The sequence below is a fragment of the Trachinotus anak genome, unplaced genomic scaffold (assembly GCF_046630095.1).
Source record: "Trachinotus anak isolate AG129_WGS33_773 ecotype Australia unplaced genomic scaffold, CSIRO_AGI_Tana_v1 ptg000019l, whole genome shotgun sequence".
In the NCBI taxonomy this organism is placed as follows: Eukaryota; Metazoa; Chordata; class Actinopteri; order Carangiformes; family Carangidae; genus Trachinotus; species Trachinotus anak.
In genome coordinates this window covers 24,352,071-24,372,672 of record NW_027273870.1, presented here as the reverse complement: position 1 = coordinate 24,372,672, position 20,602 = coordinate 24,352,071, and the positions used below count along the sequence as shown (strand labels likewise).

General features: G+C 39.9%; 1 protein-coding gene across 2 annotated transcripts; it reads left to right on the top strand.

Moving 5' to 3' along the window:
* Nucleotides 1–551: 551 nt before the first annotated feature.
* Nucleotides 552–20,007, top strand: trip10b (thyroid hormone receptor interactor 10b). 2 transcript variants are annotated; one of them, XM_071504473.1, is made up of 15 exons: nt 673–840; nt 7,755–7,870; nt 7,971–8,024; nt 9,292–9,439; nt 9,603–9,665; nt 10,355–10,459; nt 10,713–10,841; nt 11,100–11,246; nt 12,071–12,232; nt 14,288–14,311; nt 16,248–16,357; nt 17,357–17,489; nt 17,583–17,650; nt 18,172–18,278; nt 18,391–20,007. In XM_071504473.1, the coding sequence occupies exons 1-15, from the start codon at nt 817–819 to the stop codon at nt 18,534–18,536; spliced, it is 1,536 nt and encodes a 511-aa protein (XP_071360574.1). In that variant the 5' UTR covers nt 673–816; the 3' UTR covers nt 18,537–20,007. The 2 variants fall into 2 exon arrangements, with proteins under 2 accessions (XP_071360575.1, XP_071360574.1); XM_071504474.1 differs by lacking the exon at nt 14,288–14,311 and having other exon boundaries at nt 552–840.
* Nucleotides 20,008–20,602: the final 595 nt, after the last annotated feature.

The window sequence follows — 20,602 nt, the reverse complement described above, 5'->3', positions numbered from 1 at the left end:
CTTTCATCCACTCACTCTCTCTCACACACACACACACACACACACATGCACACAAACTCAAGAGAATATAAAACATAAAAATGTATAGGTGGAGTACATTTCTGTATATGAGTTACAGTAGGCTTTCGAGCTTAGAAGTGTGTGTGTGTGTGTGTGTGTGTGTGTGTGTGTGTGTGTGTGTCTACATGCAAATGTATGTGATTGCATGTCCATGACAACAAAGCAAACAGTGGTTTCATGTAAACAAACTGGGATTTAAAGCGTTAAAAGAATGCCATGTGTGAGGGCTATGGTCAGGACTGATGTCTGATCTCTCAGCTGCGATGTTTTAACTCAAACTGTTCCTGTTTCACACTCAGAGAAAGTTTGTGTTCATCCAGCGGTTCCCGGCTCTCATTCGCATTTATGACAAATAACCTCAAGCTACATCTTTAAGATAATGCGGTCAGAAACACAGCTGGAAGGGTTTCCCACCCCGCCCCCCGCCCCCACCCCTCTCTCTCTCTCTCTCTCTCTCTCTCTCTCTCTCTCTCAGGGACCCAAACTTGTTTCAGGAAAAGCGCCTGAACATATTTTTCTCTGGCTGGAGAAACAGGACAGCAGCCGCGTCCGTGCCAAGGAGAAGGCGTAGACTTCCTCCAAGCGTTTCCTCCGCCATCTCCGCTGTCGAGGCGCAGAAGTTTTGTGGAATCCCAGTAAGGAGAGGAGTCTTCCCCCTTCTCTCCTCCTCCAGCACCTGGGCGCCTCTCTCTTCCCCCTGAAACAACACGGGAGAGGATTCCTCCCTTCTGCTCAGGCGGCTGAACTTTTGCAGACATGGACTGGGGAACAGATCTGTGGGTAAGTTGACAGCTGACTCAGAAGAAGCGGAGCCCACTGGGAGAAGTCATTTACGCCGAATACCCCCAACATCCCTTTAGAGCAGGCTGTCCTGCTATTGTTTTCGTCGACACAATATGTACAGGGGGATCTTGTTTTTCCACGGTAGGCCTGGGTTCAGCAGTCTGTCTGTAAAGCTTGCAGCCACAGGATTTCGCAACTCCTGCTGCATACCTTATCATAAGCAGAGGGGAAAGAAGAGAGGTTTATGGCTCTTTGTGGACACAGGAAGGCTGTGCATTCTTATCTTCTCAGCAGTGTAGGTTAAAAGCCACACTCCACCACCTTTTTACTTTTAGCATGCTTGAACCTCAGCTTTGTTTCGTGCCAGCGCCTCTCATGAGGTGTTGAGCTGTTGACCCGATTGTCCACAGACAGAGGTTGATTTGTGAAAATACCTTGTCACTGGGTCTGGTCAGTGTCCCAGCTGTGAATCCCAAACATCAGGTCAGAAAACCTCCAACATCACAACATCACTGTCCTCTGTAGAGTCTCTGAGCAGTACAGTAAAGAGCCCCAGCCACTGAGTCAGGGCTGCTCATAAAATCATTGTCAATTAATTGTCAGAAATTAGGGGGAAAAAGGGCCATCACAGTTTTCTAAATCCCGAGGTGAAGCCTTCTAATTGCTTGTTTTGTCTGACCACCAGCCCAGAACCAAAAGATATTCTATTTATGACACAGAAAGGCAGGAAATCCTCCATTTTCAGAAGCTGGAAGTGGAGAATATTCAGCATTTTTGCTTGATAAACAATTAATCGATTATAAAAATAGTTGTTGATTAACTTTATGTCGAGTCACTAATCATTTTTAGCTCTACGCTGATCACAGTCGGGCTGATGTTGTGTACAGAACAGTTTATGTTCTCTGGGATAGTTTGTTGTAGTTGGTTCAATCGCTGGTGATGCTGCTGTGATTGTGGTCGGACTCTGACTACATGCCTCTGAGATTATTCAGCAGTTACACACGGAGTGGGTGAGGCTGTTGGGCTGTTTTTTTTTTTAATGCTGCATTTGTTAATAAAGAGTTGACATTCAAAATTGTTCAGAAGCCGTTGCTGTTTGTGGATGTGAACTTTATCAGACCTCACTGTGATAAAACCAAAACATGAAAAGCCCATCACACTTTCCCCAAAAGCCCAAGGTGACGTCTTAAAACTGCTTGTTTTGTCAGACCACTGTAAGGCTGTAAGCAATTGAGGTTTGGTATCAAGTGAGTCATCGATGATCAGTCAACTATTCATTTTCGGTTTGAACAACTAATCGTTTCAGCTCTTTTAGCAGCTGTTTTGATAATGAATCAAACATTATCTAGGGTCTACTTCCAGCTTCTCAGATGTGATGAGCTGCTATTCACCTTTATTCTCAACTACAGTGTGTGTGTGTTTGTGTGTGTCTGTATATGAGTGTGTTTGAGTGTTGGGTTATATAGGCTTCTAGTTAATATTTGTGGCAGCTCCACAGCCTGATGAAATGTAATGCAAATGCAAACAGTCTACAACAATTAGAGTTGAAATGATTAGTTGCTCAACGAGAAGGCTCAATGTTTTGTAAATATTTTCTGGGTTTTGTACTGGTTTTGTACTGGTTTTGTACTGGTTTTGTACTGGTTTTTCACCATTTTCTAGACCAAATATTTAATTACGAACATAATCAGTGGTTTAATTGATAATGAAATGAATTAGTAATTGCAGACCTAAATTCAACACAGGACTACTCTCAGTGTCTGTGGATGTCAAATGTTAGTGTGTTCATGCTCAGAGCCTGAACATAGTGGGTTGAGCTGCTGATTTTCTTTGTCATACATGATAGTAACCTGTCCTTGGGTTGTAGACTGTTGTCAACAGAACAAGCCATCCTAAGACACTCACTATTTTCTAACATTTCAATGGAGCAAATTAATCAATTAATAGTAAAAAATAATCTAAACATTTATCAGTAGGTAATTACCATTAGTTGCAGCCCTAATTTGATCTGTACTTAATATGACCCAATGAAAAATTAGATGTTTCCTGCAAAGAGATTACATGTACACACACACACACAAACTGAAAACAAATGAATGCATTGAAAAGCATGATGAAATATGCTTTTTTTCCCCCCTCACAAGTAGATTTTAAGCTGGAAAAATCATCTTATTCCTCACTGTCTGACAGTACATCCAGTATATTCTGTGTCAGCCAGTACCAGCGCCTCTTCATTAAAGTTAGAAATCAAAGACCTCATGCTCTTTACAGCTGTAGCCCTTCATAAGATGGCAATGTTTTAAATGTCTTATATATCAGCTGAAGACACATTTTGGGATTTCCAGTTCAGTGGGTTTGAGCACTGCATAGTGTCAGAGCATGAGTTTGCAGTGACTGACCCACCAGGCGGTCAGTGGGGTATAAGAGGGTAAAACCACCACGATCACCAGCTGTTATTAAACATGGCATAGCGTAGGAGCTGTTTAAACAATCCAAACACACCAAGGTTTTGATCACATTTCACACAAAAACACACTGAATTGGGCAGAAGGACAAAGTGGAGTTGAAACTCTGAGGCAGCCTGTTGTTGTTAGGACATTTAAAGTAAAGTTATTGATGTAACATTTTGAAATTTGAGGTATATTATGTAATTTATTCTCAGGTTACATGTTACATGATTTAAACAGCATTTTATTATATACAAGTGTCCGGTCATATTCCATATTATCTCTATACTCTTCACTCTACACAGGTCAAATGTCACCAAGCTATCGTTAGTTACTTCAGTTAGCTACACTGCAGTTCAACCTGGCAGTTAGTGGGAGTAAATACCTAACAACAATAACCTCTATGTAAGAAGTTTGTGTGGTGCAACCTAATTCATTGAATTCAATTAATTTGAATTTTTAGTTTGCAGTCAGTTAGTCTTGCCACATACTATGTAGCCACAGGGCCACATCCTCAGCAGTCGTTTGCCCCTTCATTTTTGAAATATGCTGGGAGGAAAGGTTCCAGCATGTGTCGAGCATGTGTTGTGCTTATTGTCACTTCTCTTGGTTTGACCTTCACTGTGCAAATTAATGTGGGCTAAGTGCAGTTTGCACTCCATCAGCCAAAGGAGGAAAGTTTCTCGGTGGTCACCTTTTAAGTTGCTTTCAGACAGTGAGTGGTTGCAGCCATCAGTGTTCTGTGTTTTGAATCAAGAGGCCATACACCGCAGGCTGCTAGCTCCCGACTGTAATCTCATCACGCAGCTAAAAGAAGCAGGTTGTAGCTCAAAATAAAGAAAAAGGTTTGCAAGACAACATGATTAATTTACACTGTAAGTGTAGGCCCAGAGTGGATAATCAGACTTTGAAGCTAATTTTTCTCCAGTAATGTTTCTCTTCATTGATCTGTTTGCGGGAGAGGAGGTATAAACTGTGATTCAGGGAGCTCAGGATTAAATCCGCTCTTGTATCGTTTCCCGTGCTGTAGTTTCTGTGGTTGCCATGGTCACACAGCGAGCCACGGCGGCAAGTTGAAAACGTTCAACCATCATCAGTTGCAATGTGCATTTATGAGGGCGGCAGCTGCCCTCTCCTTGCTTGTGCTGGCAACAATGGCAAGTGGTCAAATGGTTAAAGCACAACATCCACGGTTCAAATCCTGGCCGGGGGATGTTTGTTGCATTTGATGCTGGTTTCCTGTATTTCTCTAGATTGCCAACTGTCAATTGGTGGAAACTGCTCCCTGTCTGAGAACACCAAGGATTGTACACACGATCACGTTTCTGTGACTTCACAACTTGTTTTGAAGTCACTCCTGTGACTGTGTGGAAACCTGAAGCCTCCAGTGCACATACACTGAGAGTGGACATTACAGTGAGACAGAAGACATCTTGTGTCCAGCAGTTAAACATTTTTAACATTTTGAAATATTTGCATATTCCTATATTCTGTATTTTGAAGAATGAAGAAAAGAGAGTAGATGTCGTTTTAAGAATTCTTATCAAGGTAATTGAACTTTTTTTGTGACAGAAACTCATCAAGTACAAATTATTATTGCAAACAAAGTGTTTTTATATCTTAAAATATGTCTGAAGGGGGTATTTAAGATTTAATGGTGCAACCCCTTTCAGTAAATTATTTCTTAGAAAAGCAGCTTGTAGTTATTAAGAAATTGATTTACAAGTAGCTGGTGGGGCCAGTACTGTTGTTTGGTAGCTTACACTAAGATTGATATGAGTGAGAGTCTGACCTCAGATCAGCCTGGATAAGGAAACGCTGCTGTGTTTCGTCACAGAGAAGGGTGGGACTAGTCCAACTGGCTCCAGGGTTTGGAGAGGCCCCCGGGACCGTCAGTCACAGGGCGGAGGTTCACACTGAGCTAATGATTATCTCATTCCTGAACCCTCTCCGTCTCACTATCAGTATTTCCTCCTCGCACACAAACATGCAGATGTATTTCAGTAGAGTAATGGGGCGTAGCAACACAATCGGGAAATACATGCAGGGATATATCTCTAAAGATTCTTCACAGACTTTTGAGTCTTTCCATCAAGATCAAGAGTTTGTTTATCGTCCCTCTGATTTCCCCCGATCACACTCCTTCCTGGTGCAGGTTTCTTTTGGCAAAGTGTCTATTTCACTCACATTGTCTTTTTATGTTTTCTAATCCTGTTCCTTCCTCCTTCCCTTTCTTCTCCCAGCTCTTTTGTATCCAGGACATTGCTAACTGTGTTACAGTTTGATCTGCATTTAGCTTCCTCCTCCTCTGAGGACTCAATATCTATGTCTCTGCTCCAAAAGACCCTGCAGTCTCTGCACACACACACACACACACACACACACACACACACACACACACACACACACACACACACACACACACACACACACACATACACACACACAACAAAAAGGTTGAGTCTTTCTTTATATTTCACAAGAGACACAACAACAGAACCACCCTGTCATTAGTGATTCTTATGTATTCATGTATTCACACTGTACAGCGAGCTCTTTACTCTCTGTCATGGCACTGTGTAGCTGTAAGGCAGTGGGGACAGAGAGGACAAATGTTACCTGTCCAACAGGTTTGTGAGTGTGTATACGTGCTTTTGTGTGTGTGTGTGTGTGTGTGTGTGTGTGTGTCAAAGGCATGGATGTGTGTAAAGAAGAATGTTGAAAGAAGAGTAGGACCAGTGTGCGCTTTTATTTCTACACCTTTGTACATTATGTGTGTATGTAAGAAACTGAAAGAAGGGAGGATACTGTGTGTGTGTGTGTGTGTGTGTGTGTGTGTGTGTGTGTGTGTGTGTGTGTGTGTGTGGTGTGTGGGTGTGTGTATTTGTTTAGGTGTGTGTTGGGTTATTTGTAGGCTTGTAGTTTTAAATCCACAGCCTGCATATACATACATAACTGCAAATACACTCTACAGTTTGTAAATTAGTTGATCAACATTAATTGTTTCTAAAATATTAACCAATACATTATTTATTTATTTATTTATTTATTTATTTATTTGAGCAAGTCAAATATCCACTGGTTCCTGCTCCACAAATGTAAATACTTCCTGGTGTTGGTACTCTTATATTATCTTCTATTTTGGGGCCTGTTGGTCGTACAAAACAACACATTTAAAGACATCACTCTGTTGACATGTGTTGGACATCTTTCACTATTTTAATGATCTTAATTGTTAATTGCAGACCTATCCAGGACTACTCTCAATGTCTGTGGATGTTTGGATGTCAGTGCAGAGCCTGAATGTAGTGGGATGCGCAATAATCAATACAACTAGTTGAGCTGATCAACAGAAATTTAGGCGGTGATTACTACTCATGATAAATGAATCATTTAAGTCACTTTTCAGGCAGAACTGATAAATTGACTGAAGAAGAAATTTGACTGCATCACATTGCTTCTTCAGATAATAAAAACAGTTTTGACATTATACAGACAAGAGGATTAATCAAGACAGTAGTCAGCAGATAATCTGCGGCCCTGCAAAATGCCACAGCCTTATTTGATCAAAGTAGCCATCTTCATCTAAACAGTTTGCTATGGAATCTTATTTTCTGTCATTCACTGAGGAGATACCATGGTAAGAAAATCAGATATGGTGGAAGCAGTGACTGCACATGTATCCATCTTTGCTGGCAAAATATTGAATCCATTTTTATGTCAGTATCATAAAAATAGTGAAAAATGTCCATCACACAAAACCAGGAGTATAAACAGAGAAAAAAAGAAATGTTTAAAAGCTACAATTAGAAAATAAATGTAAATAAAGCGTGTGCCTTTTTTCATACATAGGTCTCCAATTTCAGGGGACAAAATGTATAGAAAAAAAGAAATAAAGTATAGTGCATGCAGTAACTGTCAGACATAGGTCAGCAATGAACAGTGGTGTCATTATTGATTAATTTGCTGATTTTTGGTAATCAGCAAATAGTGAAGTGAAATAGTGAAAAAATATGAAAAAACCATTGCAACATCTTTAAAAAACGGTCTTCAAGCAAACCCAAAAATATGGAGTAAAAGTAAAGTGACTCGTCTTCACATTTATGCAGCTGGACCTAGAGAATGTTTTTTTTTTTTTTTACCTAAACCATGGATCAAAACAGTTGCAATTGACTAATTGATTAGTCAACTGAGCTTTTCGGTTTTACTCTGAAGTCTCTGACCCGCAGACATCAGCAGACACTTGTTGCGGTTTCCTGCTGCAGCCAGCTTCTCTTCTTGTTTACCACTTGTTTCTTGGGGCTTTTTGATTTCAGTCTGGTCCTCAGAAGAAGTAGTAGAAGTGATTCAATACAGAGCAAAACAATGAAGAATGTGTCGCCACGTGTCAGGCTCGAGCTGTTTCTCAGCCGATGTTTGTCTGCACATATTATACATGTGTGTAAAAGTGTGTTCCTCTTTTAGGACCAATATGATGTCATTGACAAGCACACGCAGTCTGGCCTCGACCTGGTGGAGCGTTACATAAAGTTTGTGAAGGAGCGGACGGAGATAGAACAGAGCTACGCCAAGCAACTCAGGTGAGCCCAGTGGTTTCTACATGAAATGGGATCATAAATGTCATTGTGTATTTATGTGTGCAATAGAGAGTCACAATGCTTCCTTTATGCTGTTTAACAGGAGTCTAACAAAGAAATACGCCAAACGAGGGAGCAAGGAAGAGCAAGACTGCAAGTGAGAAGCCAATGAAATTACCAGTTTCCATCCCTCCTCACTCATTTCTCTTATTTTACACAGATAACACTGTAACACTTAGCTTTCCATTCTTGTGTGTAGTTAAAAGATAATGGTGGCAGATTTACTGGACCACTCAAAACAGGTCTTAGATTTCAGACAGAGGTGAACAGAAGCAGGCTTCTAAACAAAAACCTGCTGACTATGGTTTTTGTTGGCTGAAATTACTTGACCGTTACAAGCAGATCTTGCTGGCTGTTTCTAAAACTGAGGACTCAGGCTCAAGTTGCATGTTATGGGCAAAAAGGAAAAAAAAAAAAACAGCATTCTTGTCAGCTGATGAGCCTTGGAGAAGACATGGAAATAATGGAGCTGAATAAATTCATTTCATTTTAATTGTAAATGAAATGTTCTTTATTTGAACATAATCTTAGGATGGTTGGACACTTACTGAGAAGTAATTGATGAGCTCAGAGAATGTAATGATATCTAACTTAAAGGTCCCATATTGTATAAAGTGGGATTTCCATGTTTTTTTATTTATTATAAAGCAGGTCTAGGTGCTATATCAATACTGTGAAAGTATCAGTCCACAGGTGCACGCTGCCTGTATTCAGAAGCTGTGCCTTAAAACGAGCCGTCAGGACTTCTGTAACTTTGTGATGTCACAACAAAGCACTCACCACTCTCAGCCATGCTCCAAGCCCAGCCCACCTGGACCCACCATCTAACCTTGTAGGATTTGGTTTCTCTGAGTCTTTACCTGAAATCTACTATATTGTTATTAGATCACTCAGAACACAGTCAGCCAATCAGAAGAACGTATCAGAAAATATGTTTTTTTAATCATTTTTGTGAATCAACCTTCAAATAAGAATCATGCTATTGGCTATCTGCTGATTGGCTGACTGATCTGTTGTTGCTACAGCTCCAGAGAAAAGCCTTAGAGAAGAGATGTAAAACTACATTGAGATGATTTTTGGTACTAAAAACCACAAATATATCTTCTTATGGTTATCAAAACTTCAAAGTAAAACACTGGAAAAGTGTAAAATTTGGGACCTTTAAACTTAAAAACAATAGAAATCTGTGAGTGATTTTTAATAATAGCTCTGATGCTTTGCAGCTTACTTTAGAGCAAAGACAGACAGTTTATTCCATCGATTGGAAAGTCACAGTTCAGGGGTTTGGTTTGGTGAACGGTCAGTTAAATGTTGGTCTCTCCAGCTGTGACGATTTGCCTAATGGTCCCTTCCCCCTTCTGCAGATTCAGCAATCATGCATCATTCCAGGAGATCCTGAATGAGCTGAACGATTACGCTGGCCAGCGGGAGCTCATCGCTGAAAACATGATGACGGGCATCTGCGTGGAGCTTACCAAGTACCTTCAGGATCTCAAACAGGAACGGAAAACAGTGAGAGAGGGAGGAGGAGCACGCAGGGGAGGGAGACAGCAAGGGAGGGCAGAGAAGGGAAGACAGAAGGAACGGGGAAATTTGGCAGATTGCAAATTGGCGTGGTACGCTGTGTCGTCATGTCAAACCACAACGCATTTACTGCAACCTCTTCCTTCCCCAGCACCTGTCTGATGCCAAGAAGGCCCAGCAGACTTTAGAGAGCAGCTTTAAACACCTAGAAAGTGTGAGTCATTTGTTGTTGCTTACAGACATCTATGGCTGAATCACATGATTCTTATTTGAAGGTCGATTCACCCAAATTATTAAAAAAACATATTTTCTGACAGACTTCTTGTAGTATCTCTTCATACAGATAAGTTTTATGATGAAGTTTGATTTTACAGGTCAGTTATTTCCACAGTTTCTCAACAAGATTAATTTAGTGCTAAATATAGGTGAAATAGAACAGATAGAAGAGATCTTAATTTTAAAAGCAGGTAAAGATTTATTCATTATAAAATGTATAAATCCCTTATAGAGAGTGACCCTAACTGAAAGTAAAACTGTAATATTTTAATGTTTCAAGCTCCACAAACAAAATTTATTTAACTACATTTTTCAAGGGTATAGAGAAATCTCTGAGATAGATATTTAAAAGCCAGGCCAAATTAAACCACAGCTATATTTGTCACTAGATACCACTAAGAGGGAAAATATATCTGCTGTATTTTTTTATAATTTGGGTGAACTGACACAGCATAATGTATTTATATATTTGATGGAGAGTCCCCTTGCATTTTTAGTACCTCTTTTTGGACTCAATTCCCAAAATTGCTTTGTCATAATACTAATGCTCTGTTAATTCAAGTGTGTTAAAGTGTGTGCGTGCGTGCGTGCGTGCGTGCGTGCGTGCGTGTGTGTTCATGTCTGCAGACTAAGAAGCGCTTTGCCAAGGAATGGGGGGAGGCTGATAAAGCCACACAACAAGCAGAGAAAACAGAGAACGACCTCAACGCCACGAAGCTCGATGTCGAGAAAGTAAACACGCACTTTAGCATCAACAGCAAAACACTGATTTTCTTTTTTTACCTTGTTGGTTTTTGAGATATTTTCAGTCAAACGCGATACTTGAACTCCTCTCCTCTCCTCTTCCTACCTGCTGGTGTCGTCTCCTGCATTTCTCCCACCTTGCATTTTATTTTGCATCCCTTCTTTTCTCCCTCTTCCTGCATCCTTTGATCCTCCCCTCCCTCTGTCTGTTCCCCCACTCCATCTATCGTTCGCTCTCAAGGCCAAGCAGCATGCCCATGCCCGCACACACACGGCGGAGGAGTGCAGGAACGACTATGCAGCGCAGCTCCAGAAATACAACAAAGAACAAAACTTTTTCTACTACACAGAGATACCGCAGATCTTCAATGTGAGACAAAGACACACACACACACACACACACACACACACACATATTCACATGTTGACAATGCAGTAAAGGCAGAGCTCACATACCTCCTGATGAGGTGCAGTACAAACCAAACACACCCATGTATGTAATGTATTGTCCTTGTTTTTTTCATTGTCCTTCTCTGATGTGTTCACATGCATTTGGATATACACTGTATAAACTCACAGTGTGACTGTAATATAAAATGAAAGGAGATTGTTGTATGTATGTGAACAGAAGCTGCAGGACATGGATGAACGGAGGATCCGGCGGCTGGCTGAGGGCTACTGCCAGTTTTCAGACATTGAAAAGAAGGTGGTGCCCATCATCTCCAAGTGTCTAGAGGGAATCTCTGCAGCTGGAGTGAAAATTAATGAGAAACAGGTCAATGTTAGCAAGACTATATATGTGTCGATAAATGTCGTTTACATACAGTATATTCATTTTGTTGCATTGTTTCGCCCACATGGTTAAAACAAGGGGAGTGTGTTTATCTTTCTGTCTGTCCAGTGTCATATCAAACACACCCTGATCCGACTGTTATGAAACTTGAAAGGAGGCTGATCAATGTTCAGGCATTTAAAAATATAATTTGACTTTTTGGTATAAGCTTATTTATTTTCTTGCTAAGAGAGAGATGAGAGGATCGATATCACTTTCATATCTGTCAGTTAATTTGAGGCTACAAGCAGCAGCCAGTTAGCTCAGCTCAGCTTAGAGTAAGACTGTAAATGAAGGGAAAACAGCCAAAGGTGACAGAATCAGTCTACCGGCAACTCTAAATCTCACTAATTAACATGTTACCAAAAACACATAAGAGTGGTATCAATCTTCTCATCTGACTCTTGATAAGAAAGCAAAGAAGCATATTATCCAAAGGTCAAATTATTCCTTTAATAAGGGTATTTATCAGACCCCATGCAATTTAAGGTAACATTTTCTGAATTTGAAAGGATGTACTGCCAAACCAGTACACCTCTAGTTTGATTTTCATTGAACTTGGCTTTTTGCATGTTCCAATACTAATAATTTTTTTTTTGTAGATGTAAGGCAATTTTATTGTATCGCCTATGTTGTCTCCATAAGTGAGAAAAGGAAGTAACATATATTTGACACACTGACACATTTTTGATGCTGTAAAATGAACTGACATCTATCTGTGTCTGTTTCCTTGATGTGAATGAGTGTCTGTTTGTATGTCCCTGCAGGACTCGATACTCTTCATAGAGCAGCACAAGTCTGGTTTTGAGCGACCTGCAGATGTGGAGTTTGAAGACTACAGCCAGGGAATCAAACCAGCAACCTCTGACTCCAGCCTAAACCCACCCAAAGTGCGCGCCAAGCTCTGGCCTTTCAGCAAGAAGCACAAGGTGAACTCGCACTCAGATTTGCCTCTCTTGGAATTTGCATTAAAGAAATGTAGCATCTCAAAGGGAAGATATTCACTGCCTCTCCCCTCTCTGCTATTCCTGCACCTGCTTTTGACAACCTGAATATCCTCTCTGTCCTGTTTGGATCCTGTTCTTAACTGAGCTCGGCTAATGTGTTGTAATTTCTCATCTGTATAACTTGGTTCTTTAAATGCAGTTAACATGATTTGTCTTAAAACGATGCAATGCTTTTATTTTGAAATATAGTCAACATGTTGTGCAAACATAATCAGCACTCTCATAATTGGTGTTGCATCATAATTAATTCAAAGATTTAACCATATTCTGATTATTATTTTGAATGTAATTTATAATAATAATTTATCATTTAATCCTGCAGCAACAACTTCAACAGCAAATTAAATGGCCTCTACAATTTGTCAAGTGAGTTCAGTAATTAGTCTGATTTTAGATCATTTACCTGTAATTTATAAACTCACTCCAGTCTTAATTTATCTAAGCAGGTACAGTTATTCAAATTTAGTTTTTAAATGACAAATTATAAAACAGCTCCTGCAAACTAAGTAGATGTTGCCCAAAAAAAGAGTATGACTAGACTATTGTTTCGACATCAAGGGTATTATTTAATTGAATCCATATACAATATTTTCACATTTGTTCTTACAAAAAGATCAAAGCCAACAAAGTGTTAGTCTGTTAGTGTTAGACTCTCAGTGTAAACAGTCAGTTGATCTTTAAGTTAATCTTTAAAAGCAGGTCACAGTAATGCCTCAGTAATTTTCCAAAACACCCGTAAACTGTAGATTTTAGCAAAGGTTACTCAAACAGGAGTAAATATAGCTGTTGAGGGACTATTTTCAGCTGTGGATAGATTTGCATTGGCATGCAAGTGAATTTTTTTTTTTTTTTTTTTTTAAATGGCACGTCAGCCAGTGCAAAGGTGTGACTCATGGATGTGTTTTTAATAGTTTTTAGGGTAGAATAAGCTATTGTGTATCAGGCTTTAGCGACACAGACAACACTTCTTAGTAGAATAAATGAATTGTAGTGGGATTTGTTGACGTAAGAAAAATAAATATCACCAGACTTATTCTTTAATAAGATAAATGTTTTCATTTTTAATAATTACATGAACATTTCTCATTAAAGTCCTGAGAAGCGGTGTCATGTTACAGCTAAGTGTGGATAAACCTGTGTTTTTGCAGGTTTTGGGGCTTGAAAAACTACTCCAGACAAATGTTCAAACAGCTTTGAAGAACTATAAAAAATGAACAGTCGAAACCATATAAAGAGCAGGGCACAGCTGTCTTCTTATCTTGCTCCTGTTGAGGACTGTAGAAGGGCAAAATGACGCCCACATGGTCTCGTTACAATGCTTTTAAACAAACAGCCACACATGAAACTCAGCACACATTCCACTCATGTCTTACCCCACCACCCTGTTGCCCTCAGGGGCCAATTCTGATTCCAGTCTGCTGCACAGACTTGCCCGAAAACACCCCTTGCACTCTCTTTATCCCCTTTATTACAAACATTTCTGCATCTCTTTGACTTACTCCTTCTCCTCTTCTTTTCCTCTCATTACCAGTGTCCTTTTCTCCCTCCTTTGCTCCTCTTCCCATGCTCCCATGTATTTTTCTTTCCCCCCTCTTTAGTTTATCCCTCCTTCTTTCTCTCCCCCGTCCCCTTTCCCCCCCGGCAGCCACCCTCTTCCCCTTTCCCTCCCCCTCTCCAAGCTGCAGCGCTCCCCCCTCTCTCTCTGTCTGAGGGAGTTGAATCGCTCTGTCAAACCTAGGATTTCCACCTTAAAGATATTACGCAAATCTTGCTTGGTGAGTGACACTCCCATCTTGGCCAACTTCGGTCCTGGTCTGACTGTCTCACTGTTGTGTTCACATCCGTCTCATTGATGCTATGTTTGTTAATAAGCTGTTACACCTGGACATACTTACTTTGTACCTGTGCTGTAAAACAACAGTTAACCCATGTGTTGCATACCTGTCTCATACTGAGTCTCCATGTCTCTCTGTTTAGATATCTCATGCTGAAAAGCACATGGTAACACTTGTTATTGTTACATAGAGGGAAAACTTGAAAGGTGCTTAGATAACAGTATTCTGGTGCTGGATTCTTTTCAATGGGGAATAATGTTTAGGGAGTGACTCCACATTAGATCTTGCTGCACTGACCTCTGTGGGTTGAAAGTTATCAAGGCCTCATCACACCTGAAAGTGCCACAATATTTATCTACGTCTTATCCACAAGTTATTGAAGAGCTAAAAAAAATCTCTCCAAGCTAGCTAGCTTAATCCACTATGGATTCTGGATTCAAAGATGGCGCCCACTCACTTGAATGAGAATTGCTCGCCTGGTGCACATGCAAAAAAGTTTTTTCTAGCTTCTAAATTTGCTTCAGCATTATTCGGCCCAGCGTTTCCCCCGCTGGCCCCGCCTCATGGCCACACAAGTAAAACTCTCTTCTAGGCTGTGAGAAAGTTTTACAAATATGAAAAAAGACCTTATTTGCAGTTGGAGGTGTTCTGTCAACAGTTTTACTGACTGATAACGGTGGTTTGTGGAGAAAACGCTTTTTGGATTGCAGGGGATTTTTCTGTTGCAGTGCCACAGGTGGCAGCTGGAAAAAATGAGTCAGGAAGGCTGAGTGACAGCACCATATCCAACAAATTCATGTGTTATAAAGTCAAAGTCGTTGCAAAAACTTCACACAGATTTACTTTGTCATGATTCCACTGGCCTCACCACTAGTTGACAGTGCAAGCAAAATTTATTGTCTGGATGTAGTTACTCTTTAATTTATAAAATCAAATGCATTTTTCCTATGGCAGATGACACTACATTTTCTGTTTAGGGAACTAAATTAACTCAGTAAATCAATGTGTTCACTTTCTCTCCAAACTAAAAACCAAAGAACCAAGCCTTTCTTCTGTAATGCCATACTAATAAATCAACCAGTCCTTTGTTGAGAACAAATGCCCGCACACGTTTCATATGACAGCAGAGCAAGATCAATCAAACTAGAAATAATAGACTTATAGGGTCAGTCAACCCAAAATACATACAAATTCACATCTGTCCTTACTGACCTCCAGTGGTATCTAGCCACGCAAATAGTTTTGGTTTTGCTTTAGATATCTGTGTTTGAAATTTCTGTAAAATGATCCCACTACAGTGCAGGGAGACCGTAAGTGAAAATTTACACTTAAAACATTTTAAACGGAAACATTTCATTTCCGAAACAGTATCACTGCTACTTTTGATAATCCAAACAAACACACTGTGACCAGTCTCTCAGTCTTTCTCTTTAAGAAATAGTACCAGTTTGTTTGTCTTATATCTGTAATTATTAATATCTAGATGCATTTATTATAGCAGTTCAAAGGTCAGGTCAGGGTGATCGTGCTTTTGCCATTGTTACTCCTAAACATAGGAACATTCTCTCAAAATCTTAGAGGATCGAAATAATAATTTTAAATTTTAATCAGTTTATATCAATCAAATGCTTGCATTTACCTAAATGTATATTGGTATGGCATCACAGGAAAAAGTCTTTTTCGTTGTTTGAGATTTTCAGTCAGTATACACCAGTCCAAAACATGACACAGCAGAATTTCACTGTTACTCCCTTTGGATGATTAAGGAGCAGTCATGCTTCTCATTCACTGTCCATAACCATGTGTGTGTTTTCTCTGTTTTGCCCTCACTGCTTTCATACCTTGGACAGGGCTTGTTTCTTTGACACAGTATGATTATGTGGCTTTCTGTTGTTAGGCTTCTTTGACTAACCAGCTCTTTGCAGTATTAACCTGTCAGTCTGAGGGTAGACAGATTATTAGCAGTGGGAAAGTGAGCTAGAGACAGGGAGGAGTGACATCTGGTGGTGAGCATTATATACATTGTACACATGGTGCTCACTATGTCTGTTTTTTGTGCTGTCTGTGCATTTTTTTTGTTTGTTTTTTTTTGTTTTTTTTAGCCACCGGCTGCAGAAGATTTCTCTCACCTTCCTCCGGAGCAGAGGAAGAAGAGGCTGCAAGCGAAGATTGATGAAATCACCAAAGAGCTGCAGAAAACACAGGACCAAAGGTGATAACAACAAGAAAATCGAAGCCGTGTCTGAAAAATCACACACTTGACTCTCGTGATTTTCACAGCAATCAGCAAAAGTTGTTTTCGACTGCATAAAATGGACTGAAATGTGGTTGTAATCTACAAAATACAATAATCCAAGTTAACTAGCTTGGTTAAGTAATTGCACAAGCCCTTGAAGTTATCCATGACTAAATGAGCATTTGCATTATTAGGAGTTTAACACTGAGCTCTGCTTCATCAGGACTGTGTGAGTGTGGTTAGATCAGATATGACCGACAGTGGCCTGGCAACATAAGCAGTAACCTGATGATTCTTATCATATTTTGATTCAAATATTGTTCAGTCCTGATTAGCGCATGGAAAATACATGATGTCATCTCTGTACAACTTCAAACGTTAATGTGGGACCACATTGCTTATAGAAATAAACTAAAAAATATATATTTTCGGCACCATTTATGATATGTTTCACCAATGGAGATAAGCTTTTTTTAAGTTTTACTGTGATATCTTTGATCATGTGCAACAGACAAGCCTCAGAAGCATATGCATTTTTAAATTATATAATAAATGCTATCAGTCAGTTCTGTGCCAGTTGTTCTCAGACTTTCTCAGACCCTCCTCAGAGTTGACATACAGCACATCTATTATAAAGCTAAAGGTGTCCACATAGTTTTGTGTTCAACTAGTCTGGGGTTGTTTTTCATGGTTTGGGACAGATCCTTGTGTTCCAATGATGGAAAAAATAAATGCTACATCATACATTGGTATTTATGAACTGGAACACCAGCTCTTACTGCCCACCATCAGTGCCCGACCTTTATTGTCATAAACAGTAGTTTGACACATACCTTCGTCAACTCTTCCCAACTTGTAAACACTTCTGCCAAGCCCTCCCATCCTTATCAGCAGTGCTGCAGAGGAGAGAAGCTTCCTTAATCAGTGCTCACATTTTCAAAACAATAACACTTTTCTCTCCCTGTGTGACCTCAGTGACGCACTGGAGAAGATGAAGGGTGTGTATGAGCAGAATCCACAGATGGGAGACCCCTCCAGTCTGGAGCCTCAGATCACAGAGACTGCCCAGAACATAGGGCGCCTGAGGGGGGAGCTGGCCAAATATGAGGTTAACACACACACACACTAACTTTGTTCATCACAGATGATGTTAAAGTATTTGTGCTTTTTCCAAAAACTCTTTATGTGTTGTTGATTTCAGTCGTGGCTGTCAGAGGCAATGGGAGGAGAGGACTCTTCCAACACCGTCAACAACAATACTCAACATGGGTGAGGCCTGTATTCAAAGGAATAATTTGCCATTTTCTTGCCAAGAGTTAAATGAGAAGATTGATACCACTGTATTGTCTGTGTGGTAAATATGAATCTACAGCTAGAAACCAGCATGCTCACTGCTGTTTGACCACTAGTGGCTGTTTGAGCTATTACTGTCGTTAATAGGACACCCTGACTCTGGGTTAGATGATTTCTGATAAAAAAAATGTTACAATGGACATATTTCAGTAGGAACTGACTACTGAACTAAAGAGGCTGTGGTGGGTGGATTTTGTTACCATCAGATAAAGCTAAGCTAGTTGTTTCCAGGCCTTATGCTAAGCTAAGCTGTGTTGCTGCTGACTATAGCATCATATTTACTGGACAGATTGTTTGTTATTAAGAAAAGCGTACAGCAGCTCCCACAATGTCAAACTATTCCCTTAATCCCTTGAATGTTAGTAACAGACCACGCTGCAAAGTGAGAGGAAATGGCATGTTTTGACCTGATGTGTTGTGTGTGTGTGTATCTCCAGTGTTGTAGCAGCCAACCAGTCCCATAACATCTACACAGAGTTTGACGATGAGTTTGACGACATAGAATCTCCTATTGGCCAGTGCACGGCTCTCTACACCTTTGAAGGTACATTTTAATATTCACACTTATCCTGTTCATAAATGTATTTCACTTCAGGCTTTTATACATCTCTTACTTGTGTGTGTGTGTGTGTGTGTGTGTGTGTGTTTGTGTGCAGGCAACAGTGAGGGCACCATTTCCATTACAGAGGGAGAGCTGTTGAGTATAATGGAGGAGGATAAAGGAGACGGATGGATGAGAGTCCTCAGAGCCAGTGGAGAGGAGGGCTATATACCTTCATCCTATGTCAGACTCACCCCGTAACACACACATACCACCACACACAAACACACACACACACACACACACACACACAAATACACGCACACACAGACACACACACACACACACACACACACACACTCTGAGCTTGTGATGGAAGTTAAGAGCCAAAGGTGAATACAAAGTCATCTGCGATAATTGGAGCTGTTCTCTACATCCTTTATCTCAGCTGGTGACGTGTATGGTGAGATGAAAGTGAGTGATTATTAAGCTTGTTATCAAGGCTGACTGCCGTATCATACGCTCCCTGTCTCTGCTCGCCGTGGCAGGAGAGGCCATCTCTGAACGCAGGCTGCCAGTCCTGTCTGATCTTTCTAGATTTCAGCTCTTCTAAAACCAAACTTTTGAATGTATACCTGAACTTTTTCTGTCACAGTGCTAAAGTGACGACTTGTGTAACATATTCAGCATCATAGTAGCTTAACGCTACGTTTGTGTGTCAATATATCCACCCACTTGACTTTTCCGCTGCGATTTCTAATAACCTGCTGAACTTTCCCTTTTTTGTAACTCCAGCCATTTGCTAAAACCTCTTTCCTGACAAAATAATGTGAGTTTTTTTTTTTTTTTTATCATAGTGATGTGATGTTTTATGACTTTTAAATGGATGAAAACCACTACTCTGTAGAGAGTGACGAAATATAATATCTCTCAATGTGCTGTCACAGTAATGGATAGGCTTCTTATATCAGTCTTTTAACTCCAGGCAGGTGCCCATGTGAACTTTTGTGAACAGTTTTTGCTTGTTGTAGTCATTCCCCCTGTTTACACTGGCCCTGAAGAAAAGATTCTTAATTGCCAGTGTGAACAGGGGGAGTCATTACAACAAGCAAAAACTGTTGATGTACATACAGGCATGTCACTATTGTTTTAATACAGACTTGAAAAATGTCAGCCTATCCTTGAACTCCATATGATATATTACATTCTACAGCAAGGATTTGCGAGAAAACTTGCTTTGCAATGTTTTTGTGAAACTTAAAAGCACAACGGTTAAAATTAGCAAAGATCATTTATCATTTTATAATTCCTGTGAACTGCCTGTATTTGAGGGTATGGCCTCTGTGCAGCTGCAGAGATCATCGCACAGCACTGACATTGTGAAATCTGATAATAGGTGCATCTCAATACTAGATAGAGTAGATATTATTCAGTTTCATTTTCACTTTCCAATATTGCATTAAAGTGGCTGGACTCTCGAGTTGAAACTGTCTCAGTTCTGGGGAACAAGTGGTGTTTTGACTATTTTTGTTTCTCATGTTCCGGTTTTACATGGTTTAACCACCTGTTTTCATATCCAAACCTCTAAATCTCACTCTTGTTGTCCCTCTCAAATCCTCTTAAACTGTGGCCATTAAAATAAAAAAACACTGATTCAGTGACGGGACAGATTTCATGGGGATGAAATAGGAGTTTTGAAATTTGGCTCCTCACTGAATCACTGAGTGATAAATGGTTAAAAAAAAAAAATGTTTAAGCACTTTTCATCCTGGCTGGATTATTTAAAGATCCCCTTGAGACACATTTTAGGACATAAAAATATGTTCACTTTAAATGACAATTTGTGTCTGATATAGCTTTTCCACATAGAAGTCAATTAACTAGTTTAAAATTATCTTATTATTACATCTACTTATTATCCTTCATTGAAAAGCTAGAATCTATGAATTTACAAATATTTAAAGAAAAATTCAACTGCTGCACACAAGATGTCTCGTACTTCACTGAAAAGTCAGCTTTCAGGATGCAGTATGTGCACAAGAGGTTTCAGGTTTCGAGAGGCATGAGATAAAATTTGAAAAACAGTAAGAAGCAACACAATGTTTGAGTGGGGACATAAGGTGTAAGGTTTACTCATCTCTTTCTGTACCATTCTGTCCTGCACTAGTAAATGTTTTATGAACATTTAAGGGGTATTATTGTATGTTCCATTTTTAGAAAGAAAATGTATGTATTTACATGTATCATTTGAGTCATAAATGTCAAAAATTGGAAAAAAAAGGCAGATTTCTTGTTTCTTTGCGTCCTGGCTATTAGTTTTGAGAAAT

Excerpts from the sequence above, each read along its gene's own strand:
- trip10b (XM_071504473.1), top strand. The coding sequence starts at position 817 with ATGGACTGGGGAACAGATCTGTGG. Across the intron at positions 841-7,754 it reads ACTGGGGAACAGATCTGTGG|GACCAATATGATGTCATTGA; the intron begins GTAAGTTGACAG and ends TTCCTCTTTTAG. Across the intron at positions 17,651-18,171 it reads AACAACAATACTCAACATGG|TGTTGTAGCAGCCAACCAGT; the intron begins GTGAGGCCTGTA and ends GTGTATCTCCAG.